This window comes from Lepidochelys olivacea (assembly GCF_965140295.1).
Source record: "Lepidochelys olivacea isolate rLepOli2 genome assembly, chromosome: 17".
In the NCBI taxonomy this organism is placed as follows: domain Eukaryota; kingdom Metazoa; phylum Chordata; order Testudines; family Cheloniidae; genus Lepidochelys; species Lepidochelys olivacea.
In genome coordinates this window covers 13392369-13412930 of record NC_140427.1, presented here as the reverse complement: position 1 = coordinate 13412930, position 20562 = coordinate 13392369, and the positions used below count along the sequence as shown (strand labels likewise).

At 43.4% G+C, this 20562-nt stretch overlaps 1 protein-coding gene across 1 annotated transcript in view; it reads right to left on the bottom strand.

The window, feature by feature from the left end:
* CALN1 (calneuron 1) overlaps positions 1 to 18949 on the bottom strand; it is a 200873-nt gene extending 181924 nt beyond the window's left edge. The window contains exons 1-2 of the mRNA XM_084650739.1: positions 18875 to 18949; positions 4605 to 4781 (exon numbers count right to left, since the gene is read on the bottom strand). Of these exons, the coding sequence (XP_084506865.1) occupies positions 4605 to 4708 (104 nt within the window). The 5' untranslated portion in view covers positions 4709 to 4781; positions 18875 to 18949. The remainder of the gene's footprint in view (positions 1 to 4604; positions 4782 to 18874) is intronic.
* Between the last annotated feature and the right edge of the window lie 1613 nt (positions 18950 to 20562).

The window sequence follows — 20562 nt, the reverse complement described above, 5'->3', positions numbered from 1 at the left end:
CATAAGTAAGGGTTGCAGCATCAGGCCTAAATTATCCAGCTGTCACATTGCTTAGAATAGTTATAGACAGCAGAGGAGATGCTTAATAGAAAAGGGCCTGAGCTACAAAACTTCTAGCAGATCCACATCTCCTGGTCACATGCCAGGATCATACGGGTATAATCTCACTTAATCAATTTCCTTCCATTGCAGAGGCCTCGGGGTGTACCTCGGTGCACCCTATTTTCTGCCTGTAGCACCCAATAGTTTAGTCTCCTGTTGGCTGCAATACCTTGGTCTAATTTCAATTGTTGGGTTTGGTGTGCGAATGCTAGATGCTGTTGGTGGCCTGTGATACACTCAGGATTAGATTAGATGATTTGGGTCCCTTCTGGCCTTAAATTCTATGATCTCTGATTCTATCTCCATCCCTTCTGTGTGTTTGGTTCCAAAGTTTCAGTTCAGCCCATTAGAGAGACTGGGCTGGCTATAAATATCAAATCTAGGTTTAGCTTTGGCACCTGACCACCCCTTCCCACTGTCTGAAAGTCCAGGGTTTTGATCCAGGCTTACCTACTAGTGCTAGCTACAGCTTCAATCTTACAATAGGTTCCCACCAGAGTGTGGCTCACTGGATGGGGGCCTTAAAAATCAGTTTGATTTTGCAAGTCCTGTTAGTAAACTCTTTCAACCTGGACAATAAAACAAGAACTCCTTTTCATTACAAAATAAACCTGTAGGTAACTGTGACAACACCCACAAAAATTTGCTCACTACCCATTGCAACTCCAAACAATTGTGACTTAGAGAGCATGAGGAAAACATACCATAAGGACCAATGTACATTTATATCTTTAATTTCAAGGAGTAGCCTCAACTTCCAACAATATCTTGCAAGATCTTAAGCTGTGTCAGAATCGCCATTGAGCCTGAGAAAAAAGTACCCTATGCTCATACCTTTGAGCTGGGTGTTTTTTATTAATGTTTAGACATAGACTGTGCCCTGGAACACTATACATTAAAAATGGAATAAAGGTGCTGTCCCATATCATCCCAGGAAATGAGACCACTGTCATTTGAACAGGCCATTATCTGTATGTCTACGCTGCAATTAAACATCCACAGCTGGCCCGTGTCAACTGACTCGGGTTCATGGAGCTTAGGCTTACAGGACTGTTTAATTGCAGGGTAGACATTCAGGCTGGCCCAGGCTCTGGGATCTTATGGGAGAGGGGGAGGAAGGTCCAAGAGTCCAGGCTGCAGCCCAAGCCCAAACATCTACATGGCAATTAAGCAGCCTGAGCCCTGTGAGCCTGAGTCAGCAGGCACGAGCCAGTCACGATGTTTAGCAGTGTAGACACACCCTATAAGGCAATGTATATCTCTTATAGATTTACAAGGGAGTTTCAGTGGGGAGTTTTTTCATTATCAAAGATAGCCCTGTAATTTAATGAGTCAGATGTTCTAAATCTTGTGTTGCTTTTCATTTTAAACATCTTGAAATGTTTTGTTGACATTGTGCTTATTTTTAGACTTCCCAGTGGCAAGAGACATTTTGGAAGGGAAGGGGGGTGAAGCTCCATTCAGACTTTACTTTAATGGGAAATTTTACTGATGGGGAGATCTTTTTTTTTCTTTTACACCTAACTCCCAGAGCACATCATGATCTCTCAGATAGGCAGGGATGGCTCCTGATTAAACACCTGCCTATCTGGAATGCGGCAGCTCTATGCACCAATCTTATCCCTTCCTGGGAAAATTATTCCTGCAAGGGGGGTTGGAATAATCTGCAAAGGAGAAGCATGTGTGGGTACCACCCTACATCCAGCAGCACATGCGTGGGTGTGCGGACCACCTTTCAGTCGTGCCCAAGAATGCCTCTACACAACAGACCTGTGGTGTGGATTTCCTTTAGGTGAGGAGCTAAAATGGTTCAGTCAGCCTCCACCACATGCTCTTGCTGCTGTTCATGGGTTTACAGTCGGGCATCTCTGTGCAGTTTCTGCCTAATTTGGCCCTTAAGGGAAAACCTACTCTCCAGAACTCAACTCAAGTAGCTGCACTAGATTCTGGAGAGATGCATGGGGTGTCAGTGAAAGAAGAAATGCATCCTTCTCCCTGGGAGACAGCTGATACTGTAGCCTTGAGGCTTCGCCCAGGCAAAGGGGAATGAGAGGGGCCTGCTACCTCCACCCCATATACTGCCCCCACTCAACTATTGCATGCTGGTGCACAGGGATCTACTGTGGAGCTCAGCCCTGTGCCTGTGGTTTGGGCACCCTCAGTATCCCCTACCTTGCACAGCATAACTACTTCAGAACTATTAAAGACACGGTGACATTTGTAGGATTGGCCCCTTTAAATGATATGTAACCAAAAGTTAGCTACCCTCATACCTGGTGCATTCGGCTTGTTCAAGATGTCCCATTTGGGCTACCAAGCACAGAATGAACTACTAAATCCTGACACTATAATAATAATAATCTGCCCACATTAGGACAGCATCTTCTGGAATACATTTACAGTTTTGCTGAATGACCATGAAGTGGGCTGTAGCTCACGAAAGCTTATGCTCAAATAAATTGGTTAGTCTCTAAGGTGCCACACGTCCTCCTTTTCTTTTTGCGGATACAGACTAACACGGCTGCTACTCTGAAACCTGTCATAGTCCCAATGGGACAACTGGCTATTATTCCACAACCCCGGCCATTATCTTCCCCAAATATCACAAACAGGTAAAAGCGCATCGACCTGTGCTGGATTCGCCAACATCTCACGTTCATGGACACCAAGAGTCTAGAGCAAAACAGGCAGCATTTTATGGTGTGCAGGTTGTTGAAATAAATCCATGCCCCAAGACCACCTTTCAGGTGTGCTAACCCCCCAAACTCTGCCATATCGGTGCTACTGTGTGTCATTCAAGCAGCAGTACAGGGATTCCAGGGATACACATGCCACAGAACAATGCAACTCTCTGACACCTGGTATAAACCTCTCCATTTCAATCTGCTCTCTCTGACACGGAATTCACGATCAGCTACCAAACATCTCCATACAGTGTAGCTTCATCTCTTAAAGGGACACCACCAATTTGAAATAAGACATCTCAGAAAAAAAGGAGTTTACAGTAGTCCCGCACAACCAGTGGTCAATTCTGGTAGTTTTGCAATCACACTTGGCCCATTACAAAGTGCTATCAAATGTTCAAAGTAAGCAAACTAATTCAATAGACCAAAACAAAATTCTAATATGTAACAGCTATCATGATTTTAGGTGCTTCTTGTAATAGTATTAGGTAACAATTTTTCAAACAGATGTGTGGCAGACAGACAGTACCCCTTCAAGAAATATATCCAGGTATCACAGACTTGTTGATATCTTCATCACAGTGAGACCTGATCTCAATGTATGGCACTGCTCACATGCATAAAATTAAGCATGGACATAAGTGTTTGCAGCTAGCTAGTGTGAATAAGACTGACTTGTCCTGTAATTATTGTGTGATATGCCCAGTCACAAACTGAAATTTCAACTGTGAACACCAATCAAGAAATTAACTAATTTTTCAGTTTCTGGATAGAATAACTGGAGGCAAAGGACTGATTTAATCAAAGTGCCTCAGTAATCAACTCCTGAAATGTACTGGTGACAGACAGACAGACAGACAGAAAGCCTGATGTAGTCAGATCCTTCTAATATCAAAGCAGAGCCAGCAAAAATTCTTTCTAAGTGCATTGCAAGAGAGCTTAGCAGAGCATTATCATGATTCCTTGGTGAAGAGGAAATACACAGTACACAGTGTCCTTCAGCCTGCCTGTCAGAGACAAAATCTCCATCTAGAAAACCCAATAAAAATATATTTCTTTTTAACAAGTGCATCAAATGTGTATTTCTCTTTTTTAAAAAGGAAGTAACTCTGAAGTCATCCAAGCACATATTTCTAAAGAATATCAAAAGTGGCAAAAATATATAAAAATTATTGCCTGCAAAGAGCTGAAGCAGATGGTCTGTTGTGACTCCTCCATAGCCTAATGCAATTAATGTGAGTCAAACCATTTTCCAGAAATAATGAAGAATCCACAGTTAGAGATTTCCAGCCCTCCAGAAATCCTTTTGGACTTCCCAGTTCCCGCTCAACACAAAGTGAGGCATTGGCTGTCCCAAACCCACTAATAAACCCAGACTCAGGCCAGCCTTTCTGCTCTCCTAATATGATTAAAGATAAAAACTATGGTGTTATGCAAGGATCCTGGGCAAACATGCAACATTCCAGCAAACGACAGAGCTGTACAACAAGTAAGGAATTATTGCTACCTGGGAAGCATCATTATAGAAGATGGAAGACAGCATTATTGAAGGCAGCATCAGAATAGCAAGAACACAACAGATGAGACGAGACATAAATCTTAAGACTAAATTCTGCCCCCAAGCCCAGCCACCCACCTCCAGCCGGAGATGAGCTCCCGCTAGCTTGGGGGAGAAGGCGGAGCATCGGTGGGGCCAGGGCCTGGGTTAGGGGAGGGTTAGCCTCCCCTGGCCTATTATACCTGCTGCCCATGCATTACTGAATGGAATAGTTTGTGATTAGAAAGAGACTTGCCAGACAGGGAATTCTGGTTGCCTACTTCTCTGTAGAGGTTCCGAGATCTTCTTTTTCTCTGGGAGACTCTCCCTTTTGATCATCTTCACACTTCGTCTGCCCCTCTCCATGTTCTTCTATCAGCCCCATCAGGCAGATGAGACGAACGGTTCCAGAAGATGGGTGACCACATCAGGGGGACATCAAAGCCAGCAACGTGACTCTGCAAGGGGTTGACAGAAACTTACTGCACATACTGTACTAATTTATAATTTATTGAAACTAGACCTTTTAGTCATGCATACCACCCTTTCAGTGAGCAGCAGGACAACAATGGCAGCACAACACAAACAGTGAATAGTTGCAGCTGTAACAGATGTTCAGTTATTAATAAAAGCTCAATATTACCACAGAATATTAAAACACAAGTTAAAGGACGTGCTTTCACAGACAGCCCCACTATTTACAGGTATGCAGGGATCCTTGCCCATTGATTTTCATTGCAAACAACATCTGCATAGACAAAATGACAAGTCTAGAGCTAGATTCAGCCACAACCCCACAGTGATGGGGATGTTAGACGTGCAACACCTGAAAGGATATTCTCAGTAGCACTGGGCCGGATGTAGGCACAATGGTTCTGAACCCACTGAGACTGATGTAAATTGGGACTACCTCCACTGGAACCAATGAACCTGATTCTGCATGCACAGATGCTCATGTAAATCAGGAGTAACAGCACTGGAACCAGGGAACTGGGGTAAAAACCAGGGAGAGATTACGGTCAGGCCTACATTTGACCTCTACCCTGCCACCACTTTTGACCCCCTAGCTGCACCTTTCCTCAACTCTTCGTTTGACCTGCATCCCTCGTTCAACTCCCCCAAACATGAAAAGGTGCCATCACACCCCTTGGTACTTGGGATGCATGTGTTCAGAACAAAGAGATAAGGGGTAGACAAAAAGTAGAAAGCTGATTAGTTAAATCTAATTTCAGATGAGGCACCCAGTATCTTTTTAATGTAAATGGATGAGTATAAAAAGGATAGCTAAGGAGTGTCACTTTGACAGCACATCTTCTTTGTAAGGTGAATTTAACAATAGTACAGGAGACAGCTACCCAGGAACTGGTATCAGATTGAACCTTCTTTCCTCTTCTATACTATTATTGAGTTTTAATAATCCGATGAAGTGAGCTGTAGCTCACGAAAGCTTATGCTCTAATAAATTTGTTAGTCTCTAAGGTGCCACAAGTACTCCTTTTCTTTTTACAGATACAGACTAACACGGCTGCTACTTTGCAACCAATAATAAACATGAAAGACATTGGGTATTTGGTCTCTTGAATATATTTCATAACGAACTAAAGTGTGGTCAAGCAACTGGCTACATAGTTTGTCAGCAACTCTTGCTTCCTTCTTCCCTGCCACAGAGGAAGTTTCTCACCTGATCGCCTCCTCTAGGCCCTCCACATACCTCAGTGACCCCATCCCATCTCTTGATCTACCTAGCACCTGCTCTTATCCCCTCCCTTACTCTTCTCCTTAACCTCATTCTCCTCTGGTTCTTTCCCCTCACACTATGAGTAATTCCACCTTTGACCCCACTTGCCCCACCTCCCTTCTCTCTTTCATCTCTTAACTCATTGAGCATGCTGTTTACAATGGCTGTCTGGAGTTCTACTCCTTCACTTCCATCCTAGTCCAGCTTCCAGACGTTGCACTCCACTGCAAACTGCTCTCGCCAAAGTCTCTAAATAACATCTTCAGAAGCCAAAGCTCAGAACCAATACTCCATCCTCCTTGACCTGTCAGCCACCTTCAACACAGCCAGCTGTGCTTTTCTTGAAATCTTGTCCTCCCTTGGCTTCGAATACTCTGTCCTCTCCTGATTCTCCTCCTCTCTTTAATTGCTCCTTCAGCACATCCTTCAGAGGATCCTCCTCTTCTGCCCGCAACTTTCCGTGGGGGTTCAACAGGGCTCTGTCCACGGTCCCCTTCTGTCCTCCCTCTACATCTTATCTCTGGGAAATCTCAACTGCAAGCAGAGTCATCTACCATCTCTCTGCAGACAACTCACAGGTCTATTCCAGACCTGTCTCATTCTGGCCAAACTAAAATCTCAGCCTGTTTCTCAGACACCTCCCTCTGGATGTCTATCTGTCCACTCAACCTCAACATGGCTAAACCAGAGCTCTCAGACTTCCTCTTCCCCCCATCAAGCTCTCCCCAAGACCCCTTTTTTTTATTGCTGTTGTCAACACCGCCATCCTGCCCATCACTCAGGCCCATAAGCTGGGCATCATCTTCAACTCAAAACTCTCTCCCGGACCTCCTATCCAAGCTACGTCTAAATCTTGCCAGTTCTGTCTGCAGAGCATCTCTAACGTATGGTCTTTTCTCATCCATCCACACAGCTAAAACTCTCATCATCTCATCTTTTTCTCTGGCTTGGACAAAAGCCATCCTGCCCCACGTCTGTCCCTTCAGAATGCTCCTGCACAGATAATTTACCTAGCCCCCTCATTTTGATCGTGTCCCCCCTTTCACTGACTCCCTCTTCTCTATAGTATCAGCCGTAAGTTATTTGTCTTCACCTTCAAGTTCCATCACAGCCAATCCCCACTTTCCCTATCATCGCTCATTCACTATCGAGATAAGGACTCCCACCTCCGATCAGCCCATGATGCCACCCTCCATCACCCATTTGTTAAATTTTCACCGTTGTATTTTCTCCCATGCCACCCCTCACACTTGGGAGGAGCTCTCTGTAAACCTACCTCATTGTCTTCCTTCAAATCTCTCCTATTCAGTGATGCCTACAAAACACTTGACAACAGTTAGGCTGCAGGTGTGCAGAGACCACTGTTTGTTATGCTGACCAGTATCTCGCTGTTTCCTTGCACTCCCCCATCTATCTGTATCCATCTGTCTGTCATCTCTTGTCTTATACTTAGATTGTAAGCTCTTTGAGGCAGGGACCATCTTTTTGTTCTGTGTTTGTACAGAGCCGGGCACAGTGGGTTCCTGGTCCACGACTATTGTCCTAGGCACGATGGTAATACAAATAATTGATGACAATGATAAACTCTGTAAGGGTTTCTTCTGAGCTCTGGATAGGCTCTCACATCTTTCAGATGGTTTTGTCCATCCCTACTTATTGCAACACTGGGCTTTCAACACCTCCTCTGATAACTGGATTCTTCCCTCTCCTTGCCAGTCATCATACTTGCGGCACAGACAGCACTTATGAAGGAGTTTTCTTACTAATAACGTCTGAGTATTTCACTCTGCTAGCCAGCCACTTAATGCCAGCCAGACATTGCTTTTTTATAGATAGCCGCTGAACTTCAAGATCAGTTAGCTAATCAAAGCCACATTAGGAGCCCATCAATCAGTAGGGAGCACTGAACAACAGATAGTAAGACTGTCAATGGCTGTTCAAGGCTGAACTAAGGAGAGCCATAGAGAGGTCTTGTGGTCTGTGTACAGGTGCGGACAGTCCCCGTATGCCTCCTTGTGGCCAGGTGTGGCACTGCAGGTGCGACCCAACTTCCTTTCCTCAATGGGTAACAATAAGTTCACTTTAACAGATCTGGGCAAGGAGAAGCAGACACGTACTATTAAAGTAGCAAAACCCTTTAATAAGTATTCAGGCTAGGAGCAATTACAATAACTGGTTCATAAGGTTCTCACTTGGCCCCTGTTCAGTGCTCCCAAACAAAATCCTCAAATAAAGTCTCTGAATTTGATCAGGTTGGTCACCTGGAGCCTGAGGAAGAAACCACCCACTGTACTTCTGCACAGTTTCTCTCCCCTCTCCCTTGACAGCTTCCGGTTTCTGTTTAAATACCCCAGCCCAGGCTGGGGGCAGGCAGGGCCTCCTTGAGTACACCCAGACTGTCCCTGGTCATAGACTCTGGCCTGACCCTTAAAGGGGTAGTTCACTTTTTCCCATAGTCATTCAAACCTGTCCCCCTGTTCTACACCTCATGTCATGAATTTTAATCTTGGTTAAAAAGGCCAACAGTCAGCTCTAGCAGAATTCTTTCTATGAAGTTTCTGGACCTATGCCACTTAGGAGGCCATCCAAATTAAAGCCTGGTTACCCAAGAGGGTTTCATTCCATCCACAATTCTGTTGAACTTTACATATTAAAAAAAATCTTGTAGCACTTTCCTTGACTCTCTGGTAGAGTGCATGAAAAATCAGAGCAGAATCCAAAGATGTTCAAAGGACTTCTCTTTACAAACAATTCCGACTATCATTGCCATGTGATAGGGACAAAACAGCTAAACATTCACATTGGGAGTTTTCTTTTATAAGCCTGTTCAGTTTGAGCCAAGTTTTCCCAAAAGCATTATTGTGAGAAAAGGATATCCTTTGGTATTAAGGTATGCTTTTAGTTGCCATGACAGTATGTGTATCCAAGAAGATGTTAAAGCAGATTTCAGCCAAAAACATTTAACATTGCATCTAAATGAAGCCATCATTCAGAGAGAGAAAACTACCTCTAATACAAGAATGTCATAGGTTCTTTATATTATATATTCCACTAATCTGGATGTTGGACCAACAGTCCTGGTGATTCTGCAGTCACAGAAAATGTGACTCTCTTTGGAAATAGTTTCATTAATTTATTGACACCTGTACCAATAATTGCCAACTGCCAAAATTACCCCATAATGTACTGATTACAGTTCTGCTCCTCCTTTATCCAAAGGGCAGCCCCTGCACATTACGTTTATGCTCCTCCAATATATTCAGGAAGCCAGAAAAAAATTCTTGCCTCTATCTTAAATATTCACAGTTCAGGTCCTGTCTACCTTGTTTTTCCCAAAAGATGGATGACTGGAGAAGTAGCAGTAATGTAGTGTGACAAGTAACAAAGCAATGTAACCTGATGGAGAGGAGGAAGAAATACATATTCAGATGGTTTAAAAAAAACTTTCTGGTTTTTTGTTTAATTATAATTAAACCTATTTTATAAAAACAACTAACAACCCACTGCCTGAAAAAGAGACTTTGTTAAAGATTCAACACACACCCCTAGTTAAGTGCTGAGAAAGCGGCTCTGAATCTTCCAAGACAAACTCCAACAGAAAGAGCAAAGCCAAGATTTGATATTTCTGGTGTTTTTGCAAGGTTAAAAAAACAACCAGAAAAGGAAACTTAAGAAGAAATAAAAAGACCTCAGACCTTTCCAGCCTTATAATTAATAAAACCCCGACATGGCAAAAATCCTTTTCATCTCTCTGAGTAAGTCCAATTTTTGTCTGGTCCTTTGAACACTTGCTTAAGATACATTTCATGGTAGTTCAACCAAGTTTGCTTGTAACTGTAAAACCAGGACAGAGCTCTTCAGGTTTTTTGGGTGATAGCATCATCCTTTAAACTGTTGAGAACGAAAATGATCACTAATCAAGTTCAGCTGGCTCCCCGAGCAATGCAATGCTTCTTGTCTAAAGTTTTCTTTTCTTTTCTTGCTTTTTCTTTTCAGTCTGTCACTCCAAATGTAAAAACCCTGGACTGATTTACAACACAACATACCAACTCAAGCTCAACCATTCATTCAGCATTTCTTCATCCCAATGTATTCTTTCAATAGGGTTTCATTTTAGTTGGCATTGCCTTAAAAATATTATGCCTAGAAAAGGCAAGAAAATCCTAAACACACAGTATATCTGGTATAAAGCAAATTAAGGAAGAGCATATTAAATAGTTTCAAAACAGATGATAAAATCAGATGGAACAACAACAACTTTCTTTCTTCCCATAATAGCAAAGATGCTACTGCAAAATGTCGACAGAGGAGAGCCACTTCGAAGATCTCAATATCAAGGCTTCCATGGGATGGACAAATTTACATAGTGGGGATTTTAACATCTGTTCTGTGATTCAAATAAATTGTGGTTATTTCCAGTCTTATTAATAGCTCAAAACCTAATATTATTAAAATGGAAATCAACAGCTGTTCCAGATGTGCTCTCTTTGGAAAGTAGATGATGTCTGAACTCAGCCTGTTTAGAAGCCTTTGGTCAATTCTTTCGTTGGATCTGGAGCCCTTTATTAAAATGGTATGAAAAAACCCACATTGTATTCTCTCTGTGTGATATTGAAGCTGCTGGATTTCTACTTTATCACGGGTAGTTTTTCTTCACTTTTCTGTTGTTCTATTCTATACACGTGCTTTATGTCGCCCATGTCACTGTAGTATCTGAACAGTTTCCAGTAGTGTACTGAGCACTTTCCTGTGGCATGGGTTTTATTTTGGGGAATATTTATTTTAACATACACGCTGCTCTGTGTGTAGGTTAGAGAAAGCAGGTCGGAGCAGCGCACTTTGCATTTGGAGCACTGGCCATGAGCGGAAGCTGATGAGGTTTGTATGGCCCTTAGTTCCTGTAGGAATTCATTCATTCAAAGTCTAGGATGAGCTCCTGAGAAAGTTCCGTCTCCCACACAGGTGAGTTTTACCCTTATAAATAGAAAGATCCATTTTGCCAGAGTGGCAGAACAACTAATGCAGTGGTGTTGTGGCTGAGAGCTTTTCCCTTGCTTGTACTTACCCATCTGATCCCAATATGATTAATGGTTCACTCACTTTCACCCTTACAGGTAACACCTACACATTTTCCATGTACAACAGGACTACTATCTCAGCTGCCCCTTTCATCTGTACCAATCTTTGGACTCATTCTGTGAGCCCTGAAGTGAGAAGATACTTACTCATAGAAAGATTAGTCATGGAAGAGTTGCATGACCTGCCTTGTTTATCTCACTGCCTGGAATTGGCATTATCCAAAACACAATTCAGTTGCAGCAGAAAGAGGAAGGTTCCAATGGATTATCTGACATAATGGACCAGATTATAATCTTACTCCAGTTCCACACCAGCGTATCCCTAATCTTTTCAGTCAGTACTGATCCCCACCAGAGTAAGCAATAACCGAAACAGACCCGGGCGAATCATCTGGGGCGACACATTTCAAACACATTGCCTGATTCATAATGAACCGAGAGAACAAGGGACACTTGTAGGAAAACTTCCCTTCAAGCAACCAGGTTTGTTATCACCAAGGATAGATCCTCCAGCCCGCAGTGCATGCTTTTAGGGTCAGTTGGATGTCATTCAGTGTATTAGCATATATCTGGAACCACAGGATGCTAGGAAGAGATTGTGATGAATATCCAGAAAGTTCCTAAAGAATTGAGCAGTTTGGCAAGCATCTAAGAATAACTGTTCCCCGACAAGGAGCTCTGATATTATGTATGGTCTTTTGAAAAAGCAACTGGCAGGACAATTATAAAACAAGGGTTTCGGTGAAATGACATACTGTTCTCATTGCGCAATTGCAACATCATGAAAGAAAAACAAAAGAGAAACTTGCCAAGCTGCATGAAAAAAGAAATAACCAACAACAAGAATGAAAGAGACCTTGTTGGCAGCACTGACTAAATAACTTGCAAATCGTTAATGCCCTCTTTCACCCACCGTCTGTAAAGTAATTGCTGAGTGCTGAAGCTAACTCACCGGAGATACTGCTGCTGCTAACATGGAGAGGCCAATTAATTACCCTACATAGAGCCAAATAGTTCCAATCTCAAAAGAACTAGGAAAAGATTTTGAGGGTAACAAAAAATCCGGTATTAAAGAAAAGGTGGGGTTGGTCAATATTTGGCAGTGCTGAATCTGCATTTAGATGAAATGTTTTGATGATGAGAGGAGCGAGGCTGAAAGGTCAATGAATTTTAGTGCAATCTTATAAATGAACCTAAAGGAGCAGATACATAGTTATTCTGAATTCAGAGCCGCAGGTGCTAACAGCCAAAGACTGCACAAAGGCCTTTGCATAGAGTACAGCCCTGTACAAATATTGGTTGAGCTTAATTGGACAGTGTTAGTATTCATTAGCCCATACACATACCAACTAATAGGTTACTCATGGCTCCAGTAGCCTGGCTTCTCTGCAGGCCTCACCCCTCGCTTTTAACAGGGGTTACAATCATAGGACCAGAGCTACATGAGTGCAGGTGTCCTGGCGCTCAGGAGTATGGGCCAGGCTTTTATTTGTTTCTTTATTTTTGGGTGGCGTGCACATGAATTCACCTTCCTTCCCCTTGGATTTCAACCCCAAAGGCACACCAAAACATGAAGTTAAACTCAGTCAAAACCACCACCTCTCCCTGGATTTGGATCAAAATCCGAGGTTGGCCAAAGAGAAAGGGTTTGGGTCTGGATCAGATTTAAGCTGGAGTTCAGAGTTCCGAATCAGGGTGGAACCGGGGACCAGTGCCAAAATCTTGTGAGCTGTCCTGGCAATATTTTGGGGCTCAGGTTACAGGCCCTGTGGTGGGGGGCTGAAGCCTTTGGGCTTCGACTTTGACCTCTTCCCTGTCTTGGGTGGTAGGGCTCAGGCTTTGGCTTTGTCCCACCCCCCGGGGCAGTGGGACTCAGGCGGGCTCAGATTTCGGTCCCCCCTCCTGGGGTTGGGTCGTAATTTTTTGTTGTCAGAAGAGGGTCACGGTGCAATGAAGTTTGAGAACCCCTGCGCTAGTCAAACCCAGTGTTTTCTATGGTTCCCCCCCAATACCATAAATTGCCCCAATCTTGCTCAAAACTCAACAAGCAATGTCCCATAATTCAGCACAACTTCATTTGAATCTTTGTCAAGGTTTGCTCTCTAGTCTATTCATGCACACGCATATATATCCTAAACAAAAAGCTTTGTTAGGAAAGACTTACGATGGAATTCATTTCAATAGAGTCCAAGTAACTCAAAAATGTCCTTCCAAAAATGTAACATTTTTAAAAACATCAAACCTCACGATGTCTGGAAATTAACACTGAAGGGAGCCAGCCTGCCCTTAGTGCCATAAAATAATCCTTCATCACTAACTCTTAGCCACCAGTCTTATTTCTTTAGTTAGGAGTGATGTTATAGTCTTGACTTTCCATTCCTGGAGTTTTGTCATTTGCAAACCTCAAACATCCATGAGTTTATCTGCACCGATTTCCCGTTCATTATCATCACACACGAAAAAGGAAAGTTTTCCAAATAGGTATCTGTTTACCATCCAAAGGCTGTTTGTGGGGCCTTGTGCAATGAATTGGTGGGTCTCAGGCCAGTTCCCAATGGACACATGGCCTCATTATAAATATCACCATAGAAAAGAAGACTGATTGTTGACAGGGATAGCCAAGATGGCAGAGGACTGAAGGGGCACTGAGATTTAGCCAACCTCTCACTCTTGTTTGGTGGTGCCTCGACATCAGTGCACATCTGCGCTATCACTGCCTATTCTGAACCTGTTCTGGAGCGAAACAAAGGAGGTAAATCTCCAGAGCTGTCACCATGGAGGATGCTAATATCGGAAAGTAGGGAGATGAAACATACACATAGGTGCATTTAGAGCTAACCTACTGCAGAAGAGGAAGAACAAACTGTATCTGATTCAAAATAAGCTACAAGAAACCTAAGCCCAAGGAGCCTCTTGTTCTACCCAACAGCGCCTACCCCACTGCCCCTCAAGGAGCAAAAATATGTCAAAACAATACAATAATAAAAAAGAAAACAACAATAAGCCACAATACAGGAAGACTAGCTCTGTGCATACTTCTGATCTTCCCCCTACCCCACTATCCCCATGACCACCCCCTAGGCTAATGAGATTAGCATAACTAATACCCTACCCTAAAGCTATACTATCATGGAATAAAAGAGATCAAATCAAGCTGGTGCAGGTCATTACATTGGTTTAATGCTGTGGCTGTTTAAGTCAGGAGCAAAATTATCATTGACTTCAGAGAGTGCCAGACTGGTTGCACAACTGTATATACAGAAGACTTTGACCTTGACTCAGGAAAGCACTTAAGTGTGTCCTTAAATCCATCCCTATTCAGGAAAACACAAACATTTGCTTAACTTTAAGCATGTGCTTATCATAGAATCATAGAATATCAGGGTTGGAAGGGACCTCAGGAGGTCATCTAGTCCAACCCCCTGCTCAAAGCAGGACCAATCCCCAACTAAATCATCCCAGCCAGGGCTTTGTCAAGCCTGATCTTAAAAACCTCTAAGAAAGGAGATTCCACCACCTCCCTAGGTAACCCATTCCAGTGCGTCACCACCCTCCTGTTGACCCCTGCTTGAGTCCCATTGACTTCAGTTACTTCAGTGGAAGCTAAGCGTGTACTTGAGCGTTTTCCAGATCAGAGCTTTGGCTAGAGACTCTAATTTCCACAAGATATTACTATTTATTATTCAGACCGTGTTACAGTAGCACTCTGAGGCCCCGGTCACCACTGGGGACCCATTGGGCGAGCTGCCGCGCATACACATATTAAACAAATATTCCAGGCTGCAAAGTACTTCCAACAGCAATTCAACGCTTTCTCAAATGCTCAATTTTCTGGAAAACCCGAACAGGTTCTGTGCTAAACTGTTGAAATTCTACCACGCACAATATCAGCTGTGCTAGGCTTTTTTTGCTTAGGTTATATATCTTGATTAATTGCATTCTCTCTCTCAGTTCCTCTCCTATTTTTTTATTTATTTATTTATTTAATGTTTCGTTTGAATTAAGCACCAGAGTCATCATTCATAGATCACTGTAATTGTTCTCCCATTCTTCTTCTGCCAGCTATTCGGGAAGCCTGTTTAAGGTTGACCCTACCAACCTGTATTCATTTGACTTCAAACATTTCAATTACTGTAGCGTTTTGATCCACTTGAACAGTCGTCGTGTCTAACACGAGCATTGCCAAACCGGTGTCCACTTATGTTTTATCCTCCCTAGATGGCATGCTGATAATGCTACTTAGCTCTAACGAGTAGTCTCGTTATCCCTATTGTACAGATGGGGGCACTGAGGTACAGAGGTGAAAGGTCACACAGCAGGGCAGTGATGGAGTGGGCAATAGAATGCGGGTCTCCTGAGACCCAGTCCAGTGCTCTAGCTACTGGATCACACTGATGGTGCTGCAAAAATAAGATGTGGGTGGCTTAAGAGGCACTGTGAACAGCAGCTCCCTGATGGGCATCTGGGATTGGCTGGAGACTGTAAACCGGCCCCGCCAGGCAATGTGGAAAAGGGCAGTACTCCTTGTTAACATATCAGCGAGTCAAGACCAGATCCAAGTAAAAAGGGTGACGCCTGGCACTGTTGCCTTTATCACAGAGAACTTGTGGAAACAATTACAGTTATTAAGTGGTTGTTAGCTGGGGAATCGACACCGAAGGTAATACAGGCTTGTTACGGGGGAGTTCCAGAAACAGTCACCTGCGCAGGATTCCTGGTAGCTCCACTGACCCTTGGGGATCAGAGGGGCAGGGGTGCTGGAACAATTTGTATAGTGGGAGTTCTGAGAGTCACTGAACCAAACCATAAACCCTGTATGTGATAGAAACCACTTCAAGCCAGGGGCTGCAACAGCACCCCCAGCACTCCTAGTTCCAGCACCCATGCAGAGGGGTTCAAATGAGGCCTCTGTTGCAGAGGTGTGTTGTCTCTGTACAGTTCCCTGAGATATGCATAGGCTTTCCTGCTGCGGGAGGCAGGGAGGAAATTATTTCTTCCCTTCGCCTCACCCTGGGATAGTAAGAACTCAGAAGATATTCTCCATCAGGCCCCAACAGTTTTAAGGTAAGTCAAATTTTAGGCATAAACTATTTAATCTAACGGTAAGGGAAAGACCCAGCAAATCAGCATGTTTGATCCCTCCTCCAGCTTTGCACAGGGCAATTTCCTTATGTAATTCCCACTATTAGTCTCAGCTAATCTGTTTGTGAATACCTCCCATGGTGATCTCCGTTAAACACATTAGCACAGAAAGAGAAATAACGTTCTCCAGTGACTTTCTTGGCCCGCCTTTCAAAAGCTGTGGAACAGAGATAGATGCCCTCGGATAGCATTATATATGTGGATAGCATTGTTGCTATTGGTATTACCGTAGGCCTAGGAGCCCTAGGCATGGACCCCTTTTTGCTAGATGCTCTACAAACACAGAACAAAAAGACACCTCTCTATATATTATAGTACAACATACTATTCTCCCCTGCCTCAATATGTGGAGATTTCTACCTGAATCAATGGAATATTGAAGCATGTTTCCTATCTGTTTTTACCTTGATTAGCTCCTATCACATGGGCCTGCACGAATTTTCATTAAGTCCTTATTATGATCACTATGATATGGCCCTGTGTGTAGAACAGGGCTAATTTAGATATTATATGACTGATTACACTCTTGCTTGCACCGGTGTAAATCAGGAATGGCTCCATTCACTTTGGTGCAGTTACACCAGTCTAAACGATAGCAAAATAAAGCCTATGTTGAAAGCAGACTTGTGTCATAAATTGGCTTACTGCATATATACACGATCTTTGCGCATGTCACCTTAGTTTGAACTTGTACACCTTTCCCTTGAAAATCTTTTACAAAGTAGCATAATTTCTTTGGAGCATGGACTGGCTTTTTGCTACATGTACGTAGAGTGCCTAGGGACAATGGACTCTCAATCCCTGACTGGAGCCTTTAATTGCCACGACAATACAAATATTAAACAATAATACCCACTGCAGTCCTGGTCATGCCACTGAACGCCCTTCCTTTTCTGACGTTTCCTAGTAAACTAGCAAGTCTGCTCCGAATCCCCTGCACATAACCGGTCCAATTCTCTTCTCACTTACACGGGTGTAAGTCTGCATTCTTTCCACTGATGTCAATAGTGATGCACGTTGTTATAAATCACTGAGATGCGGGGCACATTCAAGCCTAATGTATCCCTCAAGTAGAAGAGGAGAAGCCTGCATCCACCTCAGGTAAAACATAGCAGGGCAGGTTTCTGATTCTCAAGATTAGGCAGCCCCTATGCCCTTCTAAAGTCATGCCTTTCCTCTCCATATGCTGTTTCAACAAACCCTTACTTCCAAGGGCATTATAGGAAAATAAAAATCTCTCCCTATTTTATCTTTGATTCCATATATTCCAAAATAAAGATATTTATCTTTGGTCCAATAACAACAGGAGGGGCACAACAGGATCAAGGGTATCATTTTCACAAGCATCTGTGTAACTTAGGAGCCTGAGTCCCTTTGGTTTCAAATGAGACGTAGGTTCCCCTAAGTCCCAGTTGAAAATGGGTCTCGTAAGTCACTAAGGGCGCCTGTGACATTTTTTCCCCCAAATCTGGAATCAATCTTCTGGCTAGGGCCTGAATGCAGCATAGTTCAGCTGCTCAGAACTTCAGGCCCCAACACAAAAGAAATAATCAAACTTAAGCCTCAATCAAATTAAGCACCACCTCTTATACACATCCTCCTTAAACAACTACTTTAAAGGTGCCCCAAGGCCTCCATTACAATTTTGTTTCACTTTATTTAAAAACCAGTCCCTACCAGGCAATTGCTTTTTGCTGCTCTCCTGAGCAATCACTGAGGACAAGGTTTTCAATGTCCCCTGTACATTCTTTTTCTCTCCTCCCTCCAAAACACATTTCAAGGAGTACCTTAAAAGTAGCTTTATATTTAAAGGGGGGAAATATAGAAGTCCCTGAATAAAAAAGATAAAGATTCAGAAAGAAAATACCCCAGCAGATGGAGGATTTAGCCCATATTCAAAGGGGACCTGAACCAAGCTAACACATTCGGATTATCAGTAAAGATTATTCCACATCTGGATCACTTAGTTTTCTCCTTACGTGAATGTTTCCCACTTTTCCCAGCTTCAGGTTCATGCTAATGCTTCTAGATCAAACACCTCCGTTAATCATTGTGTGATTTCACTCAGACAATACATTTTAACAATTTAAGACTGCTGTACAATTTTACAACTATTTTTAATTTATCCTACTAATTCAAACTGTAATATCCTGTGTGGCAGAGCTCCAGCCTTGTCCCCGTGGGTCCCGCGCTTCCAGGTGGTTTATGCTAGCTTCAGATGCTCACTGCGACCCTCCACGTAGCCCTTCTCTCTCTAGGGCCAGGGTTACAGTCTATTGAGCCCTTTTCATTATAAGCCAGCAAGGAGGTTGGTGAGAGAATTCCCACAGTCTCTGTTGTCCCTATGGGCTTATTCCCGAACAGTTTAGCCTCCTGTCCTGATAGGGGCCTGTCTTCCCCTCCCAGGAGGTGTTTCTGTAGTGGCGGGTTGTGGTGAACCTGGTCTCGCCCTGTACTCCAGGTTCCGGCCCAGAGATCCTAATGGCAGCAGCTGTTGGCAGCCGACCTTTCACTGCCAGAGTTGCTACATTTCCCTGGGCCACTTCCCCACAGCTATCCCGTTTCTCTCTCTTAATGCCTTCTTCACCCTTACCTTAGGGCTCCCTTTCCTGCAGCTTGAGGGTGTCTTCATTACCCAGCCCTTCAGCCGCACTTCCTCTCCTCTGGCTCCCTGGATCTCTTCGGCCTGACTGGAGTGAGCCCTTTTATAGTATCAGAGGGGCCTTAATTAGAGTCAGGTGTTCACATGAGCTTAACAGCCTCACCTGACTCTTTGCAGGTTAAGTGGAGTCAGGTGTTCTCATTAGCTTAATGGCTTCAACTGACTCTCTGCAGGCTAATTGGAGTCATGTATCCACCCTAGCCTGTAGCAGCCCCTGCTCTGGTCAGTCAGGGAACAGAAAACTGCTTATCTAGTGGCCAAGTATATCTGCCTTTGACTACTCTGCTGTACCCAACTGGCCTGGGTCTATCACACCTGCCAGAAACACAGAATGGGTTTGACACATGTCCCTTGCTCTGAAAAACAAAATAGGCTAGCGCAGTGTTTCTCAACAACTGGTCTGTGGCCTGGCACCAGTCCATGGCAGCCTTCTCCGGTCCCTGAGATCTCCCTGAAACAGTTTAGGAAGGCAGCAAGCCAATCCCTGGTATCAAAAAGGTTGAGAAACACTGAGCTAGAGTGAGTAAACAGATTTTACCTCTTCAGACCCACTTTGGTCCCCTCCTGTTCCAGGTACAGTATAGTATTTGTTTTGCGGGTATTAGACTTGTGCTTTTTGTGGTTGTGTAACAAAGAGAACGATTTTTCTGCTTGTTCTTCATTCCAGATATTCAGGTCTTGTCTATCTTAGAAGATGCTATGACAACTGGAGACTTGGAGCCAGACCCACAGCTTGTGTAAACTGATGAACTATGTAGTTTACCCCAATTGATGATCTGGCCTGTGGTAAAGGTATGATGCAGTAACAGAGAGAAAGCTGAAAGTTTGAGGGAGGAACAGGGTTGAGTTTATTTAAAACATTTTGATTGATTGCTTTTGGTAAGATCTTATGTAAGCCTACTGTGTCATGAACACTTAGCTAAGAGGATGTGTATTAAAAATTCCAAGGTCCTTCTTTTAAGAGTAGAGAGAGATCATAACAAACATTTTCAAGACCTCCAAGAAGTCCTGCATCAACACCAGGAAAAGACAAGAGTCATAATCTTGAAAAGTCTAAGGTTTAAAAAAAATCCAGACCTTCTTTATCTATCATAAAGCAGCAAAAACAGGGCACAAACAATTTAAAAATAGTTTTTGCAGGCCACCTTTAATTTAAGTGATGCCAGGTGAGTGCTTTTCTGCTTGAACGTGTGTCTTCCAATCCTCTCTAATTCCATCTGTCGTTACAGTTCATGAGCATTATTGAAGCACAGAACACAGAGTTTAATTATGAAGGTTAATACATTGAATTATACTAGCTGCTGATCTTGGCTTTTTCTTTTTTAAGAGCCGCATTTGTAGAATCAAATTAAAAATGGAAAAATCTTGTTCAGTCATCTACTCCATCGCCTGCCAGTGAAGCATTGCTCTGTATGTTAAGTTTTGTCCTGTCTAATTGTACATGTCCATAGCTAACTTCCTTTAGGGGATTATTCCACAATCCAGCATCCTCTCCCGACTGCTTGTCACTCTTACTTGGTGTATCACAACCAACATTTAGGCCTTGATTCTCCATGTGGGTGGATCCCTGTGCCTGGATGGAGCTCCTCTGTCTTCACTGGGGCCTCACACAGGATTCT